The 22,813-nt window shown below is 37.7% G+C and overlaps 1 protein-coding gene across 8 annotated transcripts in view; it reads left to right on the forward strand.

Annotated features, from left to right (window-relative positions):
- Positions 1-22,813, forward strand: part of PTPRZ1 (protein tyrosine phosphatase receptor type Z1) — a 135,438-nt gene that overhangs the window by 93,973 nt on the left and 18,652 nt on the right. For 4 of the 8 annotated variants that reach the window (XM_054065516.1, XM_054065508.1, XM_054065522.1 and 1 more), the window contains exons 11-15: positions 1,480-1,523; positions 3,751-7,339; positions 10,997-11,141; positions 18,476-18,567; positions 22,276-22,361. In XM_054065516.1, coding sequence (XP_053921491.1) covers positions 1,480-1,523; positions 3,751-7,339; positions 10,997-11,141; positions 18,476-18,567; positions 22,276-22,361 — 3,956 coding nt within the window. The remainder of the gene's footprint in view (positions 1-1,479; positions 1,524-3,750; positions 7,340-10,996; positions 11,142-18,475; positions 18,568-22,275; positions 22,362-22,813) is intronic. The other 4 variants (XM_054065550.1, XM_054065557.1, XM_054065543.1 and 1 more) reach the window with 3 other exon arrangements.

The raw sequence follows: 22,813 nt of genomic DNA on the forward strand, positions 1-22,813 counted from the left end.
CTCTATCTTGTTAATGAAAGGTTAATTCAGTACTTGGTAATTTATAAATATTCATTACAAAAGAACTATTTTTCAAGATTTTTTGCAGCATTGTTCAGTCATAAATTGTTTGCATGCTGTAATCTACAAATAAAACTGTATGGGCTTGTTAGTTTGATAAACTGTATCTAGTGTATGTTGCATATAATACATCTCAATTTATTTTGAAAGGTAGATAAGAGCATACGAAAGAGAATACAAATTAAGTCATAGATCCCCATCTGACTTTGCAGAGATAAGAAGTATAAAGATAACAACTTTATACTAGTGTTCCGAGAAAACTTCATTTGGGAATTGTGGAGGAAACAGACATGGAGCTCTGTGTGATGCTATTGTTAGAATTGTTCCCCAGGCTAAAAGAATAGCATATTCACTTGGTGCAAATCAGCCCTCAGAATACACACTGGCACTGGTGCCCAGGCAGAGTGCTGAAATGTAGCTTAGGAGAAAGCCGTAGAAAGATTCAGAAAAGGAATGGACCTTTCTATAGACCAAAGGAGCAGTAAGATGAGTTAATGGTGTGAAAGAGGTACTGGATTTCATTCCTGGAGGCCCATGTCAGTTCATACCAGATTTGTAGGTTTCTTGCAGACTGCTTTGAAGCTTCTCCTGCTGACCTCCATCAGAAGTACAATACTGGATTGGCCAAAAAGACAGAGAGAAAGAAGATGAGGGACTACCTCTAAACTTAGAGAGAATGATGTTCACTTGGGCTGTAGGAGATTCACTTCTTGATCCTGCTTCAACTTAAGTTTTTGTGAAAAACAGAGAGGCCTCAAAAGCCTTTGGAGTAGTTGTTGCAGAGTGCCAGTTTAACAAATAAACAGTCCTATGCCTGTTTATTTGTGGGATGTGACACAACTAGGTTCATGTCTTTATATTACATCAAGTGGAATGGGAGTTTGGAAAAGGCCTTAAGTGCGGGACCCTAGGAAGGATGGGTCTCTGGTCTGCCCTAACAGAGACAGGCAGCTATGCTGGATATGATGATGCAGCCGTTGGGCTGGTACCTACATCCAAGCCCAGGGACAAAGGAGAAATTTGCTGTATGGAAATTATAGAACAGATCGTTTTACAAGAATATCCTCAGAGCTTTCAGATGTAGAGAAATAGTTGCTATTCTCAGACTTACCTATTTCACTGTTCTGTATTTCCAGATTAAACTGTACTTTCTCATAGAAAACTTTCTCATAAACATGATTCTCCGTGACCAGCATGTGGTTTCTCACTGCAGATCCAACATGTGCTGCAGCATCAATTTAGAGCCAAGGAAAACTATTGTGGCTAAATGTGTCCTATCTAAATAAGCATTGCTACCCTTATAGCCAGTCCTCAATCCAGGTGGTTGGCAACTTTTGCAAACACAATCCTATAAAACAGAATTAATAATTCTGTGAATTTAAGATGTTGGATGATATGGTATGTATTTTTGTTTTATAGAGGCTGACCTCATTCCTGAACTGAATGAAACTGAAGAATATGAGGTATAGCGTTCATTTATTTTTTAAGTGTTTGAAATAAATACATTTCAACTAAATTGAATTGATGTTCTGTGAAAATTTACTGTCATCAGCTGAATGTATTATCTGCATTTATATATACTTAGATATATATGCATATACAGCCTTCTCTTTCAGCTATATTTGTCCCTAGATAATTCTAGAGGTACCTCACTATTTAGTTCTCTGGGACTGGAGATACATGGAGAAGTAAGGGATAATACAGGATATGCCTAAGTATTTTTGAAAATGGTACATCACATTACTCTCACCTCTGAGTCAAGTCTGACAAAATTGTTCATTTAGCAGAATCAAAACTGTCACCTAGTGTCAGGATTTTTAGCTGGTTCAAAGAAAAATTTTATTTGGGCTTGCTTATGAAGGTCTTAGCATGTAGTAAACTGAAGGAAGGGGGAAAGCAGTCATGCTGAAGAGCGAGATTCGTGTGTGTCTGCTGTCAGTGCGGCATCGATTGAATTTAACAATTGTTCCAAAATTCTTGGAGCATCACTTAGTCTCACTTCTTGAACTCAAGTTAGACCCCATAGTAAAACTCAATTTGGGATGTTTTTGTGGTGCCCTCTGCAGACTTCCTATTCGGTAACTAGGTTTCTGGAGGCCTAGCGAAGAGAGAGGCGAAAACATCACAGTGACGTTTTTAACAGAGTCTAATACCGATTACAGCATGGACAGTTCCTTCAGTAAGACGTACATTTGTGTCAAGTAGTCCTTCAGAAATCTTATTTTATAGTTTCTATCAATGAGAGCTATATTCTCACTGAGTGGCAAGTCTCGTTAGTTAGACAGCATGTGCTTACCATTATTATTATTGTTTTTATGTTGTTATATTTAGATAGATAGATAGATAGATAGATAGATAGATAGATAGATAAAAGTAGTTACCCTCAACTAACCAATGATACTGTTATATCTCTGTTGATATAAGTTATGTATCTAGATTATTATATGGCATCTGTCCAGACAGTAACTGAAGGCTGGTGAGTGTCAATTGATGTTTGCTTCAACCATGAAAATCCAAAAGTGCCCTTCATGAAGGAGATTTTCAGAAACAAGGGCCTTTCCAGTCCAGGTTCGAGGACACACAGTCTAGGTGCTGCTGTCCCTACATTTTATCTAACCCTTGGAATGAAATCCAAACTTGAGGGTCATGTCTGAGGTCCCTTATATTGTGTGAGTGCATTAGGCGTTCCTGGTACAAAAAGGAGACTGCAGTGTGAAATACGGCTCTAATCTAGTGGTTATAGCCCTCACTCTGAAAAGACTGGGTGAAGGGTAACAACTCCTATTAGATGAGTGCCTGGGTTAGTAGTTTATTCAGTTGTGCTTCGTCTCAGGCACTTTCTTCCAAAGACTGTTGTTTTCACATTCTTCTTTCTGCTCACTTCAGAGCAGATGTGGGATATCTACTCAGCCTAAAATCTGAAACTGATATTTCAGGATTTCTCAGATTGATAACAGTGTCCCAGTCTCCTATATTATGGGTGTTTTCTCTCAACATTATGCCTTTGAATAAGAACAGATGGGTATTGACACCACGTCACCAAACCAGATATTCAAAATAAAGAGTTGCAACTGCATTTTGTGAGAGGCTCTGTCCTGCTGGTTTCTCTTATAGCTAAGTGTGTGCCTATCAAGTAAAGTCCCTTCAGAAGCTGGAGGTGCCCCTCAATCTAGTTTGCAGAGTTGTGCTCAGACGGGTTTGATTCTGGTGGAGTTATAGACGAGGGCACGACACAGAGCTGTGGGTGCTGCAGAGTCTAAGTCAAAATGAAAATGCCTGCTGAGCATGTTAGATGCTTCCACATTGTGTTTTTTGATTTGGGGCGGGGAAAGTTGGGGAGAGAATGAAAGAATTTCAAATTAGATCCTCAAGGCCTGCCTAAATTCTGATTGTATTTAGACATGTAATTTATTTTTCTTTTTGGATCTGTCCTGAAGAGTCAAAAGTTGTTGTGACACAGGATTGTTTTGTTTCTATTGCAGTTAAGTAAATTTTTTAAGAAAGAAGCGAATACCTCTTCTTGCTGCTAAATATTTTGCTCTAAGACCAACAGTCTTCTCAAGTGTTGTCATGTTTTGCCTCTCTTGTTTCTATGGAGCCAAAAAATGTATTATTGCAGTTCTGTTTTTCATTTGGGTACAGTATCTAGAAATGTTTTTAATTGTCTTCGGCTATAATATTTTTTCAAAGGATGAAGTTGATGAAAAGGAAACAGAGGTGGATGAAGAAACTTCAGTGATTCCTAGCACTGACAGTACATTAAATCAAATCAGAAAGAAAGATTTCCAGGTGACTACATCCATCTACAGTCAAGAAAAAACAGGGACAAAACCTAATGAAGCTAAAACAAATAGATACTTAACAAGAGAAGAAGAAATGCATGGTAAGGATGATGTTTTCAAAGCAGTTTATTACCCTACTTCTCCACCTGTTAGTGAAATTTCTGAAGAAAAGGAAGATCCTTTTTTGGAATCCCAAACAATTACTGGAATCCCTCCTCAACTCATTGGTTCCTCCAAAGGTGTAGAAGAAGAATATATATACCTTTCTTCAGGGACAGAACCAACAAGAATAACCACTACTGGCCATAGTGATGAAGATTTCTTATTGTCTCCTTTTAAGCCTCATCAGGGATCTGATGACTTTTGGAGTTCAGTTCTTACCACTTCTTCAGCACAGCAGGTTACGGAGGAGACATCCCAAGAAGACACCCTTCCTTCAGGAAGCCCGGATATAAGCACGCATGATGTTCTTTCCCAAGGCTCCATTAAGTATATTGCAGGAGGTGTAGCACCCTCAAGCTCTGTTGAGCCTCCAAAGCTTATTTCTGCCACTGATGGAAATGTATGGTTTCATAATGCTACGGATCTGACAACTCAATCTGTTGATACATTGGATAGCAGGCAATTGTCTCAGACCAGTTACACCGATGCTTATGTAGAGGGATTAAAGCCAGCTACAGTACCCTATTCCAGCAGTCCAGTGGTTTCAGAGGACACTTCGGATGCGGATTTAGAATTACCACATTATTCTACCTTTGCTTTCTCCTCTGCTGAATTACCACCTCACTCTGTCTCTTCAAGCTCTGGAGAATATGGTTCTGCTTCTGCTGCCAGTGAGGTACTCTCTCAGACAACTCAACCAGTCTATAATGGTGAGATACCTCTTCAACCTTCCTACAGTAGTGAAGTGTTTCCTCTAGTCACCCCTTTATTGTTTGACTCTCAGATGCTCGACACTACCCCTGCTACATCAGATAGTGATGTGACCTTGCATGCTACACCTGTATTTCCCAGTGTTGGTGTGTCATTCGAACCCACCCTGTCTTCCTATGATGATGTACCTTTGCTTACATTTTCCTCTGCTTCCTCCAGTAGTAAAATGTTTCACCGTCTGTATACAGTTTCTCAAATGTTTCCACAAAGTGCTACTCCAGCTGTTGCAAGTGATAAGGTGTCCCTGCATGCTTCTTTGACATTGGCCGAGGGTGATACATTAATACAGCCAAGCCTTGCTCAATATGCTGATGTGATGTCACATCAGACTACTCACGCTGCTTCAGAGACACTGATATTTGGTCATAATAGAACTCACTTATTTTCTCAAGTTGAACCATCCAGCAGTGACATAAATATGCATGTACTATCTACAGTGTCTGAACTTCCTTATGCTTTGTCTAGTAATGTGGGCTCCCTCCAAAGCTTTACTGTTTCCTATGACTCCACAGAATTTGTGCATGATTCTGTTGACGTATTTCATCAAGATCCTTTATTTAGCAGCTATAACAATGTACTGGTGCATAAGCCTTCTTCTGTTATATCACAACCTGTTACTTTGCTGCAGCCTACGCGCTCTCTATCTAGTGGTATGGATTGGTCTGAAGCGTACTCTGGTAGTGAGTCCCTTTTGCCTGATACAGATACTTTGGTGATATTTAACGTTTCTTCCTCTGATTCTGTAGATGAGATAACGTATGAATCGTCTGGGTTTAGTGATGTTAATAAGATGCTTCAAAAAGGTGATGAGATACATGGAGATGAGAGAGAACTGCAAATTTCCTCTTCTTTAAGTGAAATGGCTTCCAATGCTGAAAGTAAAGTGATACCTGAACTTTCTACATCTGTTTCTGATGATGATGTAATTAAGCAGAACACATCTCTGCAAGAAAGCCCACTTCCTGTTTCTAGCACAAAGGGAATCCTTCCAGTCTCTCTTGCTTTTCCCACTACTAAGATATCTGATCATGATATTAGTAAGCTTACAGAAAATCACCTTTCTGTTCAGCCTTTGCATGTTACACCTCCAGCCTTTGATGACACTTTGCTTAAACCTGTGCTTAGTGCAAGCTCAGATCAAGCTCTCTCTGCCCCTGCTTATAGCAAAATGTTACCCTCAACTCAGTCATACTTTTATGAGACCTCAGCTGCATTAAATAATGAAGCATTACTGCAATCCTCCCTCCAGTCTTCTGGCGATGGCACTCTGCCTAACATGACTTCAGTTGTGCCTAGTGATCCAATATTGGCTGAAAGCTCCAGGGTTCATAAAGATAGTTCTACATTTGACCAAATATTGTATCAAATGGCACCAGGTTCTGCTGCAACTGAAACCATGCTGCATTCTACATCGACACCTTCTGTTGCTGACATGTTGTCAAACACTTTTAGTAAGCCCACAGCATCACTTCAAGGTTTATCTGTTTCTTATGCAAGTGAGGAATATGTTTCATCCATTTTGCTTAACAGTGAAGATGTTCAGCAGATTATGCCTTCATTGTACAGTAGTGATGTTTCATTCCAGCTGACCAGTATAGAAATTACAAATGTCTTTCCCTCCCAAGCATCGAATGGCCTAACAACTCCGTCCCTAACAGTTGATACGTTACTACATGTAGCTACTCCTGAAGACAGCCGTATCTCTTCAAGTGTTTTTGAAAGAAGTGAGCCTGCCAGTGTCTCTTCAAGTTCTACACTTGGTTTTGATCCTGTTCGTATGCCTGCACTTGTTTCTGATTCTGATTCTGATGTGTCCATTCGTCACACTCTTCCTTTACCAAATGTACATGTTTCTGTTACGGCTGTTGCTCCCAAAAGTGAGATCCCTGTAACTTTGAGCAGTCTGCCGGTTCCTTCTAGAGAATCCTCTGGGTTGTCTCCCAGTGTCATGTCCAGTACTGATTTGTGGTCTTCTGTAGTTGAGGATGACTACGATGAATATGACGATGGCTTCCCTGTAAGTAACTGTATCTCATGCACTTCCTATAGAGAAGCTCAGGATATGGTAGTAGAGGAACTAAATACAAAGGTAAAAAATACCGAGGATCAGAGTAACCTAATTATAAGCTCACATGCTGAGAAACCTGAAGAAGAAGAGAAGAATTCTATTCCTGCATCAGACAGTCAAATAAACCATACCATGGACAGACGTAATTATACATCCATGCCAGCTTTGACAGCAAGTGTGATACCAAAGAAGCACAACAACCCGATAGTTTTGGAGAACAACGTTCAAACTACTAGTGTCCCATTGCAAAACACATCAGATTCTAAGTCTTGGGCTGTTTTTACAAGTGATGAAGAAAGTGGTTCTGGCCAAGGTACCTCAGATAGCCTTAATGATAATGAAACTTCAACAGATTTCAGTTTTCCTGACCTAAATGAGAGAGACACTGAAGGGGCAGTTGAAGCAGGTAACTCAGAATTAACTCCTGGATCATCACAGTCATCAGCCTCATCTGTTACTAGTGATCACTCATCAGTATTCAACATGTCTGAGGCAGGTTAGTTATGGATAAGTCTAATGAATACCGTGGGAAGCTGTGAGGCAATACTTCTGTGCCATAGAGCATGAGAAGGTTTATCTACGTGTAATTAAAGGAGAACGTAACAGTCCCAGTGGGTGTGATTAAGGAAGCATTGGGGAACAGGGGGTGCATGCTGATCTGGCTGTCTTATGAATGTTACTTCTGGCTTCTTAAAACTGCACCTGAAATATTCTTCAGTAAGAAGATCCATGCTCTGCTTTTGGATAATTGTGTACTGTGAGCAGAAGTTGGTTGATATTAGTTGTTTAAATTTAGTTTTAAAGTTTTAAGAGGGATGTAAGTTCTCTGAACAAAGGCAAGTGCTGCCCTTATAGAAGCACACCAGAGGAAACCGTGCCTCTGCCAGAGGAAACATACCTCTGACATCGTGTTTTTTAACTTACAGCAGCTCCTTTCCTTCTTGTGTTTTGTTTTGTATTTTCTAAGATGTATTGAGCAAGGAAGAAGATGCTTCAGTTTGATTCTGATTCATCTTAACTCATAAAACCATTCGTTTTCATTCTTACTCTGTCTGCCACCTTCAGATTTCAGTGAGATGCAGATTATTGTGCCAGATTTGCATATTTCCAAAATATTTGGAGCCAGATTCTCCTGTACCTGTTTATATTTAGTGCAATTTCACATTTAGTCCTGTTAAAGCCAGTGAGAGTCTTTGTGGTCTGTGATTCCAAGGATAAGGTCAGAAGGAAAAACTGAACCTCACATAGATAAAAATTTGACAAATAAAAGCATTTACTTTATATTTTAAAATACCTTGTGGAAAACTTGAGGTATTCAGATACATTGTTTTCATTGCCTTTTGTTAGAGTATAGAAGAAATCCAAGAGTAAAGTCAGAAACAATATGTATGATGTTTGGGGGCAAAAAAAATGAACACAACAACCAAGGTGAACTTGATATTCTAGAAAATAAATTGAACTTCCGTTAAGTACTCACAGCATCTGTAGAGGGCAGTGTCATCCAACTAAATTCCACTAGGGAATGGAATACACAAAGCATGTGAAATTTTCACACATTCCTACAAATATGATTAAGTCACATGGGGACATATTATTCATGATCAATGAAATGCTAATATGAAAAAGTGGTAAATTGAAGCTGTATAGTTGCAGCTAATAGAAAGTGAAAAGTAGAGAACAATTAAAATAGATAGCATACCAAAATAAAGTAGCAAACATACTGAAATTAATAGGAGCCCTATAAAACCAAATCAATAAGTGAATTAGTTCAGTTGTTTAGTAGTTACCAATTATGTAAAATATGTAGCATTTCTTTAAAAATCAGCAAAAAGAACATTAGTATTTCAAAACTTCTATTACTAATCTGATTGAGTGTTACCGTAAAACATTTATAGATTACATCATGACGTCCTTTGAATTGTTGCTGATATTAATTCAAAAGCTATTGGAACAGAAGGAGGAGTAAAACAGACTTAGAATTTGGCTTCTAGATGTTTTTGAAAGACACTATGCAGTATCATATCATGTGCATTATTTTTTCTAATAAATGATGCCAAATACTGTTTTTTAATAAACTGAAAGCTTAATGTGAGCATGTCTAACATGGTCTCCTGTAAATCAAAGACATCTTCACTTTAATTCAATTGTAAAGCAGTGGGAAAATAGAAAAAAAGAAAAACTCCCCCTCAGCTGAGATACAGTGAATTCACCAGAAAATGATTAAATGTCTTCTTGTTGTGAACATTACAGAAAAAAATGTCATTTAAACTGTTCCCAGTCTTTGTCGTTAATGCATGTTAATCCTTGTTCTGAACTAGGGCTTTCTCCGTAAGACCTCTATGACTACCTGAATCTTTCAACTTCTGTTGAAAAACTCTTAAGAGACATTAATATAAAGAAATACGCAAAAGATCAAAACACAAATTATTAGGGAGCAAAGAAATCTACTATAGATGAGACCTTTTCAGCTGCCATCAATGGAGTTATGACCAAGTTGGCAAGAAACACTGTTAAAGGAGAAGTCTGCTCTTCATTCCTCCTAGATGGAATGGTAGTAGGATTTGGTCATGTAGTTTGAATCACACAGATAAGACTGGGTTTTACGCTGTGAATTAGTCCAGAGGTGGATAACAAAGTATGAATGCTTCAAAGGACTTGTATTCTGATCTCATGCATGCCTGTAGTTTCTTCTGAAATCAATAGGAAATACTGATTTTAGTCTTCCCACCAGAAACTGGGGAACAGACTTTTCAGAAGCACCTTGTGCCTGCAATCGCTTTTCATGCTGAGCTACAGGGTTTAAAGAGTAGTGATTGATTTGGTTGTTTGTGTACTTTGAACTAAGTCCAAGAAGATGCTTGCAAGATCAGAGCCTTGACCTTTTTTAGCCCTGAAAGCCCCTAAACTCAAGAAAATGGAAGCAGAGAGCTGCCTGGAAATCTGTACTGTGTGAAGCTGTTTGGTTTTTTACATCATACTCAGGACATGTGCTTTGTTATCTTTTTTATTTTTTTCTCCCAGTTCCAAATCCATTCCTTCCTCTCTTTTATGTGAAACCTTTTTATTCATGTAGAATTGGTTCCTTGAAATCCCAGTGGAGTGCAGCTGATTTCTAGACAGCAGAATTCTGCTCCCATACAAAGCATTCATTGCATTAGGAATGTTCACAAAAGCAAAAACGTTCCTACCAAAACTAGGGGTTTAATTCTAACAAGTGCAAAAGTGTTCATTTCTGTGTTTTAATTCAGATAATGATTAGAGATCACAGTAAACTTCACAGTCTGAAAAGAATTAGTCATTTAGTGTCAAAATCACAGCTTTGAATAGGTTTTGAGATATGTTAAACATTCAGTATTGGTCCTGTCCACCATTGTGTTCCTTTATTTTAATCAGATTATAAAATATATTGTATTAATCTTCGTACAGATTATTATGCCCAAATATTTCTGTCAACCAGCATTACAAAGCTGACAGAAATCTGAAATCTAGACAATATCTAAATAAAAATTTGATCACCTGTAAAGATGAAGGTAAGAAATTTAATTCTGGCTCCAGTATAGTTGGGGAAGGAAGTGCTGCAGTTGGACTCAAATACGCAGTTGGAGTATTTGAGGAAGGAAGTGCTGCAGTTGGAAGCAGGTTGTATCTATAAGGCGAGTTACAAAATGGACATTGTCTTAAAATATAGAAGGCTTAAGTGCAATACAGCAGGCACATAGGGAGTATTGTAAGAAAATTTTCCTATTAAACTCTTAGTCAGAGAAGTGAGACGTGTTATATGAGTGACAGTTTAATATCGGTGTTCTTTACACATTCCAATGTTATGTATTTAGATTCCTTAACTCAGTTGGCTTTCAGCTAATAAACAGATGAAAATAAAAATCTTTCTTCCATGTTTTAACAACAATCTGCTTTTCTTACAAAGAGAAGTCTCCACTGCTGGAAGGCTGAGTCACATAAGCTTGAACACTTTGCTTTACTCTCTATCTGCTTGTTTTCTGTAAGCTGGTTTGCAAATGTATACGCTTTCTGCGGTACATAGTAAAAAACAGAGGTAAGTGGTATTAAGTAGGCTCATTATAAGACACATTCACCTGTATTGTGCATTTGTCAGAATTTAAATATGGACTGTTTCAATTTTCTCTGACTGCAGAGGCAAGTAATAGTAGCCATGAGTCTCGTATTGGTCTAGCTGAGAGTCTGGAATCAGAGAAGAAGACAGTAATACCACTTGTGGTCGTATCAGCCCTGACTTTTATCTGTCTAGTGATTCTTGTGGGTATTCTCATATACTGGAGGTAAGTTGGTTTTTTGATTGTTTGGGGTTGGGGTTTTTTTTCAGTTCTAAAGAGCTCTGATTTCAAAAATATGATTGGCATTGTTGAGCGGGTTTACAGGAAGGAGACTGAATCTTGTCTCTCACTGTGTCTTTGCGTTGCTCTCAGGACTGCAGTGACATAAAGCTGGCAAAAGAAGGTGGTTTCTGTCTAAAATGCTCAACTACAATTCTTTTTTGACTGCAGAGGGTTGAACCATTGCAAATACTTTCTTTCCATATTAAAAGATTTAGTAAACAATTATTTGTGATTGTTTATGCCTAGAAGCAAATGACTTAACAGAGCACTGGGAAGAGCAGGAGGGAGAAGAAAAATAAATAGCGTGGCATGGTTTTGTTTCCTGTGTTCCCAGTCTTTTAACAGTTATAAAAGGTAGTTGTCAATTTAGGATGAGAACCTATGGCCCTCAACAGGACTGCGAATAAGTGATTCATGTAAGACTGTGTAGGTGTGCTGCAACTGACATTGTATGCAAGACAGAAATGGGATAGTTTAATGTTAATATAATAGTATGACTGTTTTAAGATCACTTACTGAGTAGCTGTTTTGATGTTCTGTGGTTAGAAAGTTGTTCTTTGTGATTCTGCGGATCTACGAAGCAAAACTTGCCCCTGTCCCTAGCCTTTCAAATCATTTAATGGATAATTAAGGATGCATTTCATGCACATACACTTGATCAGATTCCCTCATGGGTGTGTTTCTCCACAACTTGAGAAGTTGTTAAGACAGTAAGAAAAACAAATAGACAAAAGACAAGTGAGAAATATAGAAAGTCATGATAACATAATCAGTGAGGGCAAGAGACTGCATCTATACTGTGAAATAAAAGACCAGCTAGCATGGCACAAATCTCTTCCATACAGCTAACGTCTCTTCCCTCACAGAGGGAAGAAAACAGAGTGGCTGCATTCACATCATCTACTGGGGATGGTCTCTGCCCTGTTCTGACCCTGAACTTTGTCAAGCGTTGTGTGGCATTAGCTAAAGCATACCAGGAATCTAGTTTGCCATGTGACAGTATGAAGCAGTGCTTAAGCCTTTGGCTCTGTTTCGTTGGTTCTAGATAAAGCCAGAGAACCTTCCTAGGAGCAGATCTGTTTAAGCTTTTGTAGAGCTTTCAGAATCCATGCACACTCCTAACATTTTCTTGAGTGTGCAGGTGGACAGGGAGGACAGGAGTGGTCCAGAACAAGGCTCTAAGTTGCAAAATCTTCCTGCTATGGAGATTCTTGCTGTTTGGTGGTTGCCAGGATCCTGTTATTGCTTCTGTTGTGCTAACGTGTAAACTAGCAGCAAGAAACAGGTCATTGCTCTTCCAGGAGTTGTACGCACAAGGAGGAGGGCAGGCTCAAACACCTCACAGATGCTTCCAGAGCTTCTTTCTTTTTTTTTTTTTTGATGAATGATGAAGAACCAGGACCTAGACCTCAGACTACCCTGTCCAAACTATTGACTACTGTAATCTCTAGGCTACAATGTCAGGGTTGTTGCTTATTGACTTTCCTCATAGTCTCCTGACGCTGGTTTTCTATTAGCTGAGCAGCGTATGTCCCACTTGGGGGCAGAACACATCATGTCCCTGAACACACTAGGCTTAAGAAATTGAGTTCCCTTCTTCCAGGCCAGTGTGCTGTCTGCGAGTCAGACAGCCTTCGACATAATTAAAGACCCTTTTGAGCAGTGAATTTTCAGAAAAAAATCTTCTTTTTTTCAAATAAATAGTTAATGGCCATAATAATTGCACAATTCATTTCTCAGTTTAGTTGGATAATTTTACTGTCCATCACAGGATTTCCAGCTAACCACTTTCATATAGAGAACCTTTTCCTGTCTTTCATGTTATGCAACATGAATGTTCATCTTCTAGAGGGTTTCATCCCTAATGCTAAATACTATTTGAAATCTCTTCTATTTCCCAAAGAACGCCATCCATTTTAAGACCCAGATTGTACAGTGCAGTCCTAGTAATCCTACACTTACAAGCTTGTTTTTGTTGAATAACATTGTGTTCATTTTGTATTCTTTCTCTGGGAATGAACAATTCTGTAACATAGGTCTTTCAAAATAAAACAAAAATCTCATTAGCAGTAACATCTTCTTGAACTTGAATTTAATCTTTTCTGTATTTCTTGTGGGCTACAAAATAAAATATGGAGCTCTTTTTTTGTTAATCCTCAAGAAAATTTTCTTGGAATTATGCTAACACCAGTAACATGTTTTTTTATTTCAGAGGAATTTAACATAAATAATATGTATTGTGGGTAGGACTTTGTGGGCCTCTTTCAAAGGTGCCAAGATCCTCATCTCTTTTTAATGCCTGGGAAAAATCAGTACATTAACTTCATCCAATTTTTATTAAGCCTGGAAAATATTAGAATAAAGCCTGTAATAATGTTTATGGCTAGATTTAGTTTATTTTGAAATAATTTATATAAGTTGTCAATGTTTCTTTTTATGATGCCTTTTTTAATGCAGACCAATTATTTTTGCATATTAAAGTTCATAAAAAGTTTAGCTTTGCAAGAAGTTATTCTATATTGCTTTGGCAATAGTACTCAAAAAATTGCATGTGAATGTCATAGCTGGTATTTAGGTGAGTAGTCTTTTGAGTTTTTCCCACTGTTAGCTCCTAATTTGAATTCACAAAGGTTGTGTTTAATATACATACGGTGTGTTATTTGGTTTAAAAACCACTCTACCAATAGTGACAAGTTCCAGTTTCTTAAGGTTAAAAAAAGGCAAAATTATTTTGTGTTTCGCTTGAATGACATGTTTTACTTGAATGTCATGTATCGGAAAAATAATTCTGTACCATCTGTTGTTTGGGTTTTGGTTTGTTGTTTTTTTTAACATGAAATTGTTAATCAGCACTTGAGCAAATTTTCCAATCTCTTTGCTATCTCATTAGGCATAATTTCAATCTTTCTGTGATAAAATAGTGGTTTCTCTGACAGGGATGAAAACTTAGTAGCAAGATGATCGGAAGATTGTCTAGTAGCCAACAGGAAAATATGCGGTTTTGCTACTCTAGTGCTGTATATCAAATCTTTCACAATTCAAGCAACGTTCGAGCAACGTCATTTTCCTTTCATTTCTTCGGTATGATTAAGATTACAGTGGAACAAATAGGGAGATTCTGTTGCCTGTTTAATGGCCTTGTCGTCCACATAGATGTTTTATACCTTTAGAGGAAATTTTCTGTGCAAGTCTAGAGTTCATCAATCCCTCTCTGTATCTATCTACTTGATTGAGTTCTTGCAGCAGAGGTGCAACAGGGGTATTTGAATCTTGTGGCTATGTTCTTTTCATCTCTGGATTGCTTCATCACTCCCATTGTGCTGCATTAACCTTATCTGTTAAGGTGACGGAAATGAAAAGTTTCTCTGTGATGTGATATACTGGAAATTGCTTATGCTTGTGTAGTCTTTTGGAACAGTTCATAGAAATGATCAATGAAAAGAGACCTGATGGAATGATGTATAGGAGGAAAAGTCAGGCTATTTGTGTGAATCATTTTTTATAGTGATTATCATAAGAAGAACCTGGAAGATAGTAAAACGGTGACTATTGTCAGTGGGGCTTGTAGCATTCAAGATTCTTTTTCAGCAAATATATGTGATTCTCAGTAAAAGACCGGCTCTAATAAGGCAAATAGCAAACTGCTAATGCAGTTCCAGCTACATTTCTATCTACTGACATAGTAAATATCAGCTGGCTGTCCAGAAGCCTCCTAGCAGTTACACAACAGCAATGCTTCAGAAATTACCAACTCAATGATAACACCCTGAGTAGTTATTTAGATTTTAACTTTCATCTGCTGCCCTGTATCTTTGAAACACAACTGTCAGAGAATGTTCTTTTTTTTTATCCACAGTTTGAGCTAATGCCTTGAATCCTATGTTAGGTTTGTAGGAACAATGCTGAGAACCCTCTCTAGTGGTAGTTAAACCTGCATGTGCAGAGACACACTAAAAACAGATTTAAACTTACAAAAGTCACACTCATCCACCCATGAAGGAAAAGCTTTTCAACTATGTCACATCAAATTATAAATAAAAGAGTTAATAAAATCTGAAAACTAAAATTTCTGCTGACAAACACTTTAAAATTAATTTGAGCTATTTAAAAATGGAATAATGGGAATTATTTGATTCACTGAGGATCCGTTGAAAGATCCCTTGGAACCACTGGATCTTTAAGTTATTGGAACCATTTAAAAATAAATTCTAGTAGGTGTTTGAGATTACCTATTGGCAGATATCCTGTGGGCACAAAAGGCCTTGAAATTCTTAGAGAAAGAAGCAATTGTGCTCAGCATTCTGGGCGAGCACAGGATGTGCCAACCCATCCTGCTACAGATGCCTCTTACTCTTGAGGTTTATGTCCTTTCCTAAGCTGACACAAGCAGTGAGTGCCCTGCTCACAGGCATTCTCACTCACAGACAGACACCATGCTGTGTTGCCTGCCTGGGTAAAATCTCAGTCAAGCTCTGAGCGGTCTCTGCCTCAGGGGAGGAGTGGGCAGCACGTATCCTCAGCCAAGATCCAGGGGCCCACACACCACAAAAATTATGTCCTCTGCGGTCTGGGGCGCAGTCTTGTCCTGGGTAGTTCGTGTTTAAGTGTTCCTCCAGATCTAGTATCCTTCCCATTAAAACTGAGACCTGCTGCTGCGTGGCTTATTGTATAGATACAGACACTGATTAAATCAGTGGCTTAGCATGATCTCCATATATAAAGTGTGTGTTCAAAGAAATGCAGTGTCTGAATTACAAATTACAGTTTTAGGTTGAAGATCCAAATGCTGTGATGAAAGGTGTAAATTAAATAATCAGGTTAACATTGAGTGATGGAACCTTTGTCTGGAAGTTTGAAATAGTCATCACTTTTTTCATTAACAACAAGTGATAATTAACAAGGTATGGTTATTAACATTAGATTTGGTCATGAATGCTTTCACTGCTGATAAAGAAGCAGATGGAGTGCCTATTTATTAGTCTTATTACAGGTTAAGTCAACTGCTATGAATTTGTCTCCCAAATGTGCTAAGGGTGTAATTTATTTTCAGCCACAATTAACTTGTTAAAGATTAAAGATACAGTGGCTCAGTGAGGGATATCGAATAGATGGCATATTATGAGGACATTTTAAGTACTACTTTAGATGTGAAAGACCTTATGCTAATTAAATTCTTTTTACCTCAAGCTTTTCTCAAGCAAGGAGGTGGCAAAGCTCTGTGAAGTTAGTCCATCAACTTTATGTATGACCATTGTTCATAGACAGTAGGCATTAGGGATAGTACATTTTTTGTTTTAGAACTTTATTCATAGAATGTTTTGAATTGTAATGGACCTTTAAAGCTCATCTAGTCCAACCTCCCCTCCCTACAGTGAGCAGGGATGTCTTCAACCAGATCAGGGTGCTCAGAGCTCTGTCCAACCTGACCTTGAATGTTTCCACTGTCTCTCTGGACAACCTGTTCCAATCAGGATGGTTGGCATGCTTGTTTAGTTGGTGCTGGTTTTAGTTAAACACATCGTCAGTGCCCAGAAGGCAGGGCCAGACTTTCCAAAAGTGTTTAGTGATATGAAGTACTTTGATACAAAAGTGTTTAGTGATACGAAGTACTTCCGTAGTTGTCAAACTCTTTGACATTTTGCACACAGTCCTAAGACAAACTCTTGAGTATTAGGCTAGCATTGAGACAGCCTCTCTCACCTCAGCAGCTACTAACTTTATGGGATTCTAATGTTAGGGCCTCTTTGAAAATTAGGAAGATGTTCCCAATCACATCCTGAATATGTTCTTGGTCTGCATCCAAAATTACTGTTTCTAAGTAAAACGTAGGATAGGCTAACTCCAATATGTCATGCAAAGCCAAAGCTCCTCTGTGACCATTGTAAATACGCTTTTAGAGGATTCTAACCAGACTCCAAATTTAATTATCATGTTGTTGCTTTGATGCAGCTGTCCGTTTTTCCTTGTGTTTTAGGAGAATCTGTATTGTACCCAGACAGAAAACTCCCATCACATTCAGAGAGTATGGACATGTTTCCCAGAGGCTTAATTCAAATAAGCTTACCAAAGTCTTTATGATCTACATTAATGGTCTGGAAAGAAGGATGATATCTACATATTCCCTATCTATTTCTCAAAGTAGCCTCAAAATTTCTTTGTTCATTATAACAATTATATGAGACATTTTATCCATGAATTAATACAGTAACAGTACAGGAGAATTTAAAACACCAATAATAACACAAAATAGCAAATGATCATATAATAGCTTCAGCCAACAGCGATGAAGAAGCAGATTCTTGTAAATATAAAATGAGATTAATATTTTCCTGATGCACTTATTTCTTTTTAAATTTAATGATTAGTGATTAATATTTCAAATAGATTAAGTGACCCAGAGCACAAATCATTATTAGCATGTCTAATCATATGGAGATTTTTTAATTAAGGAGGCTTTGCAATGCTTACAGTAGCAGTTGGTTATTTAGTCTCTTGAATAGCATGGACTCATAACAGATGCTATTTTTATTATCTTCGCATCTAGATTACAACATAGATACAAATAACATTGTGGGTCATAGTTAAGGTTGATTCCATTTGTATTCATCCTATAATGTTTTTGCAACAAAGTTAGCATCTCCTGGAGTTATTAATTCCCCTGTTTCTGTCTGTCAGATTTGGGAAGTCCTCCTTGGTTAAGGTGTGCCTCAGTGCTGCAATTACATTATGAAAAAAATTGTTTAGCCCAGTAGTTCCAGAGCCGCCGTTTTGTCTGTTACAGGGCATGTTGCCTTTTGTTATGTTTCTGTGTCGGCAGTAGGATCTATTGATGAATTACCAGAACTGATCTCATACACTGCTCCATCTTCAGACTAGCATAATTACATAAAGGGAATGGTAATTATGTGTGCGTATTTGGATAAGCAAGATAGACAATGGAATTTTTTATACTTGGAGGTATTGTGCAACATCTACAGTAGCTCCTGGTGCATAGTTCCTCTTTCAGCTTCTGCTGTGTCTGATATGTGCTCTGTCTTCTGCCTCTGGTATAGGTAAAGATGCATGAACTATGTATTATGCTAAATTAATGTCGTATTAATGCATAATTTTGTGGTGTGTTAGGGTAATATTTATTTTATAGCAGTAATATTTGACATGTCATGAAAACTGGTTTTCAAAACCATTATTTCTTTCTTGCTCAATAGTGTCATAAATCATAAAGGTGTCAGATAATGTTTTAGTTTTTGCAATATTTATTTATGGTTCTTCCCTTCTAGGAAATGTTTCCAGACTGCTCACTTTTATTTAGAAGATAATACATCACCTCGAGTGATTTCTGCTCCCCCAGCTCCTGTCTTTCCAGTCTCAGGTATTTTTTGTCAACTCTTCTGTGTATGGGTGTTACCTGTTGGAAGACGCTGCCTTGTATGAGTCTATATGAATTCTTCACATACTGTAACATCTGTAAACCAGAGATTTGTACCCTCTTGTACTAATGAACCTAGAGACCAGTGTTACTAATGTTCTCTCCTGTAGGTAACATAGAAGAGAAATATTCTCACCTTACAGAGTTCTCTCAAAGATAGACTGTGGCTTCTAGTCATCTGAGGTGTAGCCTCACTAGAAATGGCTTCTAGTGTAGCCATCTGATCTACACTAAATAGCTGTCGAGTTCATTGTCACAAAATGGAGAATTGCATCAGCAGCGTAGTCTGCTGCATTTCTTCCTTTAAATGAATTTGTCATATTTGTGTAGAACGTGACGTATTCTTTTTACCAGCAGGACCAATGTACGCCTCATCTATCTGCATTTAATTTATAATTACCGTGTTTTCTTTAACTGATAGATTTTAATAGCATATTTACTACTGGTAAAGTTCTCTGTAAGCCTTTCAAAAAATGACATTCAGGTGTGGAATATTATTAGCATCTTCTGGTTCCATATCCAGTCATTTGGAGAATCCCTTTCCTTTCCTTTCCTTTCCTTTCCTTTCCTTTCCTTTCCTTTCCTTTCCTTTCCTTTCCTTTCCTTTCCTTTCCTTTCCTTTCCTTTCCTTTCCTTTCCTTTCCTTTCCTTTCCTTTCCTTTCCTTTCCTTTCCTTTCCTTTCCTTTCCTTTCCTTTCCTTTCCTTTCCTTTCCTTTCCTTCCCTTCCCTTCCCTTCCCTTCCCTTCCCTTCCCTTCCCTTCCCTTCCCTTCCCTTCCCTTCCCTTCCCTTCCCTTCCCTTCCCTTCCCTTTCCTTCCCTTCCCTTCCCTTCCCTTCCCTTCCCTTCCCTTCCCTTCCCTTCCCTTCCCTTTCCCTCTCCTCTCCTCTCCTCTCCTCTCCTCTCCTCTCCTCTCCTCTCCTCTCCTCTCCTCTCCTCTCCTCTCCTCTCCTCTCCTCTCTTCTCCTCTCCTTTCGTATCAGAGGAGAATGTACAACCCTCCCACATTTTTCAGTCTGAGTAGAATGAGAAGCCCCTTATATAGATTAATTCTGCAGCGGATCCTGAGCCACGTTTTCACACATGAGAAAAGATAATCTTTTTCCACAAGTAATGCTTTTGCAAACTGTGCTATTACACAGGGGGGTGATTTCCCTTGGAATGACTAATGGAAGCAAAATCAGCCCTCATGTAGATAACTAGCAAACACATTTAATTAAATAAGTTCCAAATGTTATACTTCTGTTGTAACTGAATTGTAAGCATCTTTAATTGTCTCTTGTATTGATTGCTACTCTTAGAAGATACATAGCCTTTTTCTAAATGATTTAATAGGCAGGGATCTAGCTTGATTTCAGAAAACATGATTATCTATGAATGTAAAATGGCAATCACTATAGAAAATCTCTGCTTTTAGTCTCTATCACTAACTATATCACAGTACAACTGTATAATTTTCTAGCACCAGTTCACCTCAGGGAGACAGTGTATTCCGTTGTCATAGGACAGAATTGCACTTACACCTATTCTGAGTGTATAAAGTATATGTTTTGACGCTACAGGCTTTCCTTCTAAAGACTGATAAATATTAGCTTCAAGAGAAAAATATTTGTAAGAGACTGAAAGATACATGAAATATGTTGTGGAGAAAGCTGCAAGTGCTGAGTAAATTTTTTTGTGTTATTTTGGGTGCAACAGACATCAAGTGAGCAGGTTTTGTGTTCTCTGTTGCACAGGTGTTTCAGCACTGCAATTTGAAAGCAATTGAGACTAACCATGATATAATACTGGCAAAAAGCGTAGAGTAGGAAGAGCATTTTGTAACTTCTAAGTTTGAATTTTTGTTGTGATTATGACTAAAAGCACACTCCACAGATCTCATATATTAAGTTTTCCTTTTGTGGGGTTTTGCTGGCAGAGACAGGAGAATTGCAGTTATTCACAGAAAATTCCCTGGCACTTCATAGCATGATTCAAAGATGCATTCAGAACAAATAATGAATTATAGGGTAATAGTAGGACCCACTATCAACCTCTAAACAGTTTCAAGTGATACCTGCCATCCAGATTTAAAATTTACTCCTGGAGTCAAAAGTGATTGGATTGGGAGATTAGCACTATTGGCAAGAAAATAAAGCAGTAATTACACCAAACCTGAGATCTCTTTCTCCCTTACTGTCCTCACTTTAGGATCATCTACCTTCTCTTCTGGTTTTGTGTTCTCATGTCATTAGAATAAGCACTTTATGCCAGGTTTCATCTGTGAAGTGTGAAGATAGTGTTACACACATTTCTTAGGCTTTACTGGATAAATTCACTTTTTGTATTCGGATCCATTCATGTTAATGGAAGATCATGTCAGATGGATCTCAATACAAATCAACAAGTTCTTTCTAACTGAAAGCTAAAATTATTAGGTGGCCTAAATGCTGAACATCTGCTGATGTAAATAACAGGTCCTTGTTCAATGTTTTTGGTATTTCTTTCTCATATGAAAAATTGGTAAAATTATAAATTGTGAAATAAACATTTTTAATCCATGAAAGGCATTTTTTTAAAAAAAAAAAAGTTATTATTCTTCAGAGTCAAAGCTAGCTGAAATAATGTTATCCTTTAAGAGGTAATTAACAGAACAGATTGCTTTGTTTACATAGCATATTTGCAGGAAAAGGAGATTAAAAGTCCCAAAGGTTTTTGACATGATCTCTAATGAATGTTCCACATATGATTTTTTTTTCTGTATTTGTTTAAACTGAAAAAAGATATGTCCTGGAATATAAACATCAGATGGAAAAATTCAGGCAATATCAGGATTCAGAAGTTGCATTAATCATATTTATTGGTTAAGAGTGTGGATGTTGTCTTTGTGGATATCCAGAAAATCTAAAACTTTAATCTTTCATTCAAAACTGGTTATAAAGTCTGATGTGAATATTTGCCCTCAAAACTCCCATGATGAGATATTAAGATTATTATCAACAGGTAATCATAGAATCCTGGGAAGAATGGGGGGAAAGGTCCATCTAGAAGTACTCACTTATACAGTAAATGATGAAAATTGGTTGCTGTTTCCTTTGAATGCCATACAAACAAGTAATAGACTACTTAAAATTATACTACTGGCATAATGCAGTATTAATTTAGTAGGCTTGGGACTATGCAGCTAGTCTAGAGTTACTCAGTGTCCCAGTGCAACAGTAATAAGCCTAAAGCACCCAGACTCCTCTGCCAGATCATTCCTTCTTTACTAGTATTATAGTGTTATTCAGAGCTCTTTTCCTACCCTTTCCTATTGAACATCTTGCAGCAAACAGGTAGTTCTGAGTGTTCCTCAGTTTACAGACAAGCTCAGCATCTTGCAGAGTCGTCACCTTGATCTTGGAAGCTTAAAGAATGAGCAGGACCTAGCAAGACGTTTTTTTATATCTTCTTTCTGAATAGTCATGTAGAAATGTATCGTTGTTAGAGGATTATTTTAGAAATGTTAATGGTGTTGGAGTGTGTTTTTATTTTTGTGGGAGTTGTATATCCAAAGTTCATGCCAAAGATTTTATTTCAGGATGTTGTGTGGATTGCCTGCATATAAACTTCTTTATATGTCACTGGCTTTTTATTCTTCATAAATATATTTTTTGTCTTTTCCCACCCCAAAGATGATGTTGGAGCAATTCCAATAAAGCATTTTCCAAAACATGTTGCAGATTTACATGCAAGTAATGGTTTTTCTGAAGAATTTGAGGTATGGCTCTATGACGTCATCTTTCTTCTTAGCACAAATAATATTAAGTTTAAATGCCTGGAAACAAAGAACTGGGCATTACATTCTGACTTGGGGGCCAATTTCGTAAATGCATGTAAATGTAAGCATTTTGAGCTCAGTAAGGACTGTTCATGAAAAAAACTAGGGAGATATATAGAAGCTGACAGAGCTTGGATGCAAATGGTAATTTTTATAATTGTTATAAATAACAAATGATTGTGGAATAAACTATGCATAGGTAATAAAATCTATAGATTTGGTTTGTCAGATACAGTTGTAGATCTAAAGCTTTTCCGACACTAATGCCAACTGAATTTTGCAGAAGTTACCCACGTTTACTTGTTCCATTAACAGAGGAAAAAATATGGAAGTAATTATGTCTACACATGGCAAGACTTCTGATTAATAAGGGAGCTAATGGAGTTTTCATG

This window comes from Cuculus canorus, chromosome 1 (assembly GCF_017976375.1).
Source record: "Cuculus canorus isolate bCucCan1 chromosome 1, bCucCan1.pri, whole genome shotgun sequence".
In the NCBI taxonomy this organism is placed as follows: Eukaryota; Metazoa; Chordata; class Aves; order Cuculiformes; family Cuculidae; genus Cuculus; species Cuculus canorus.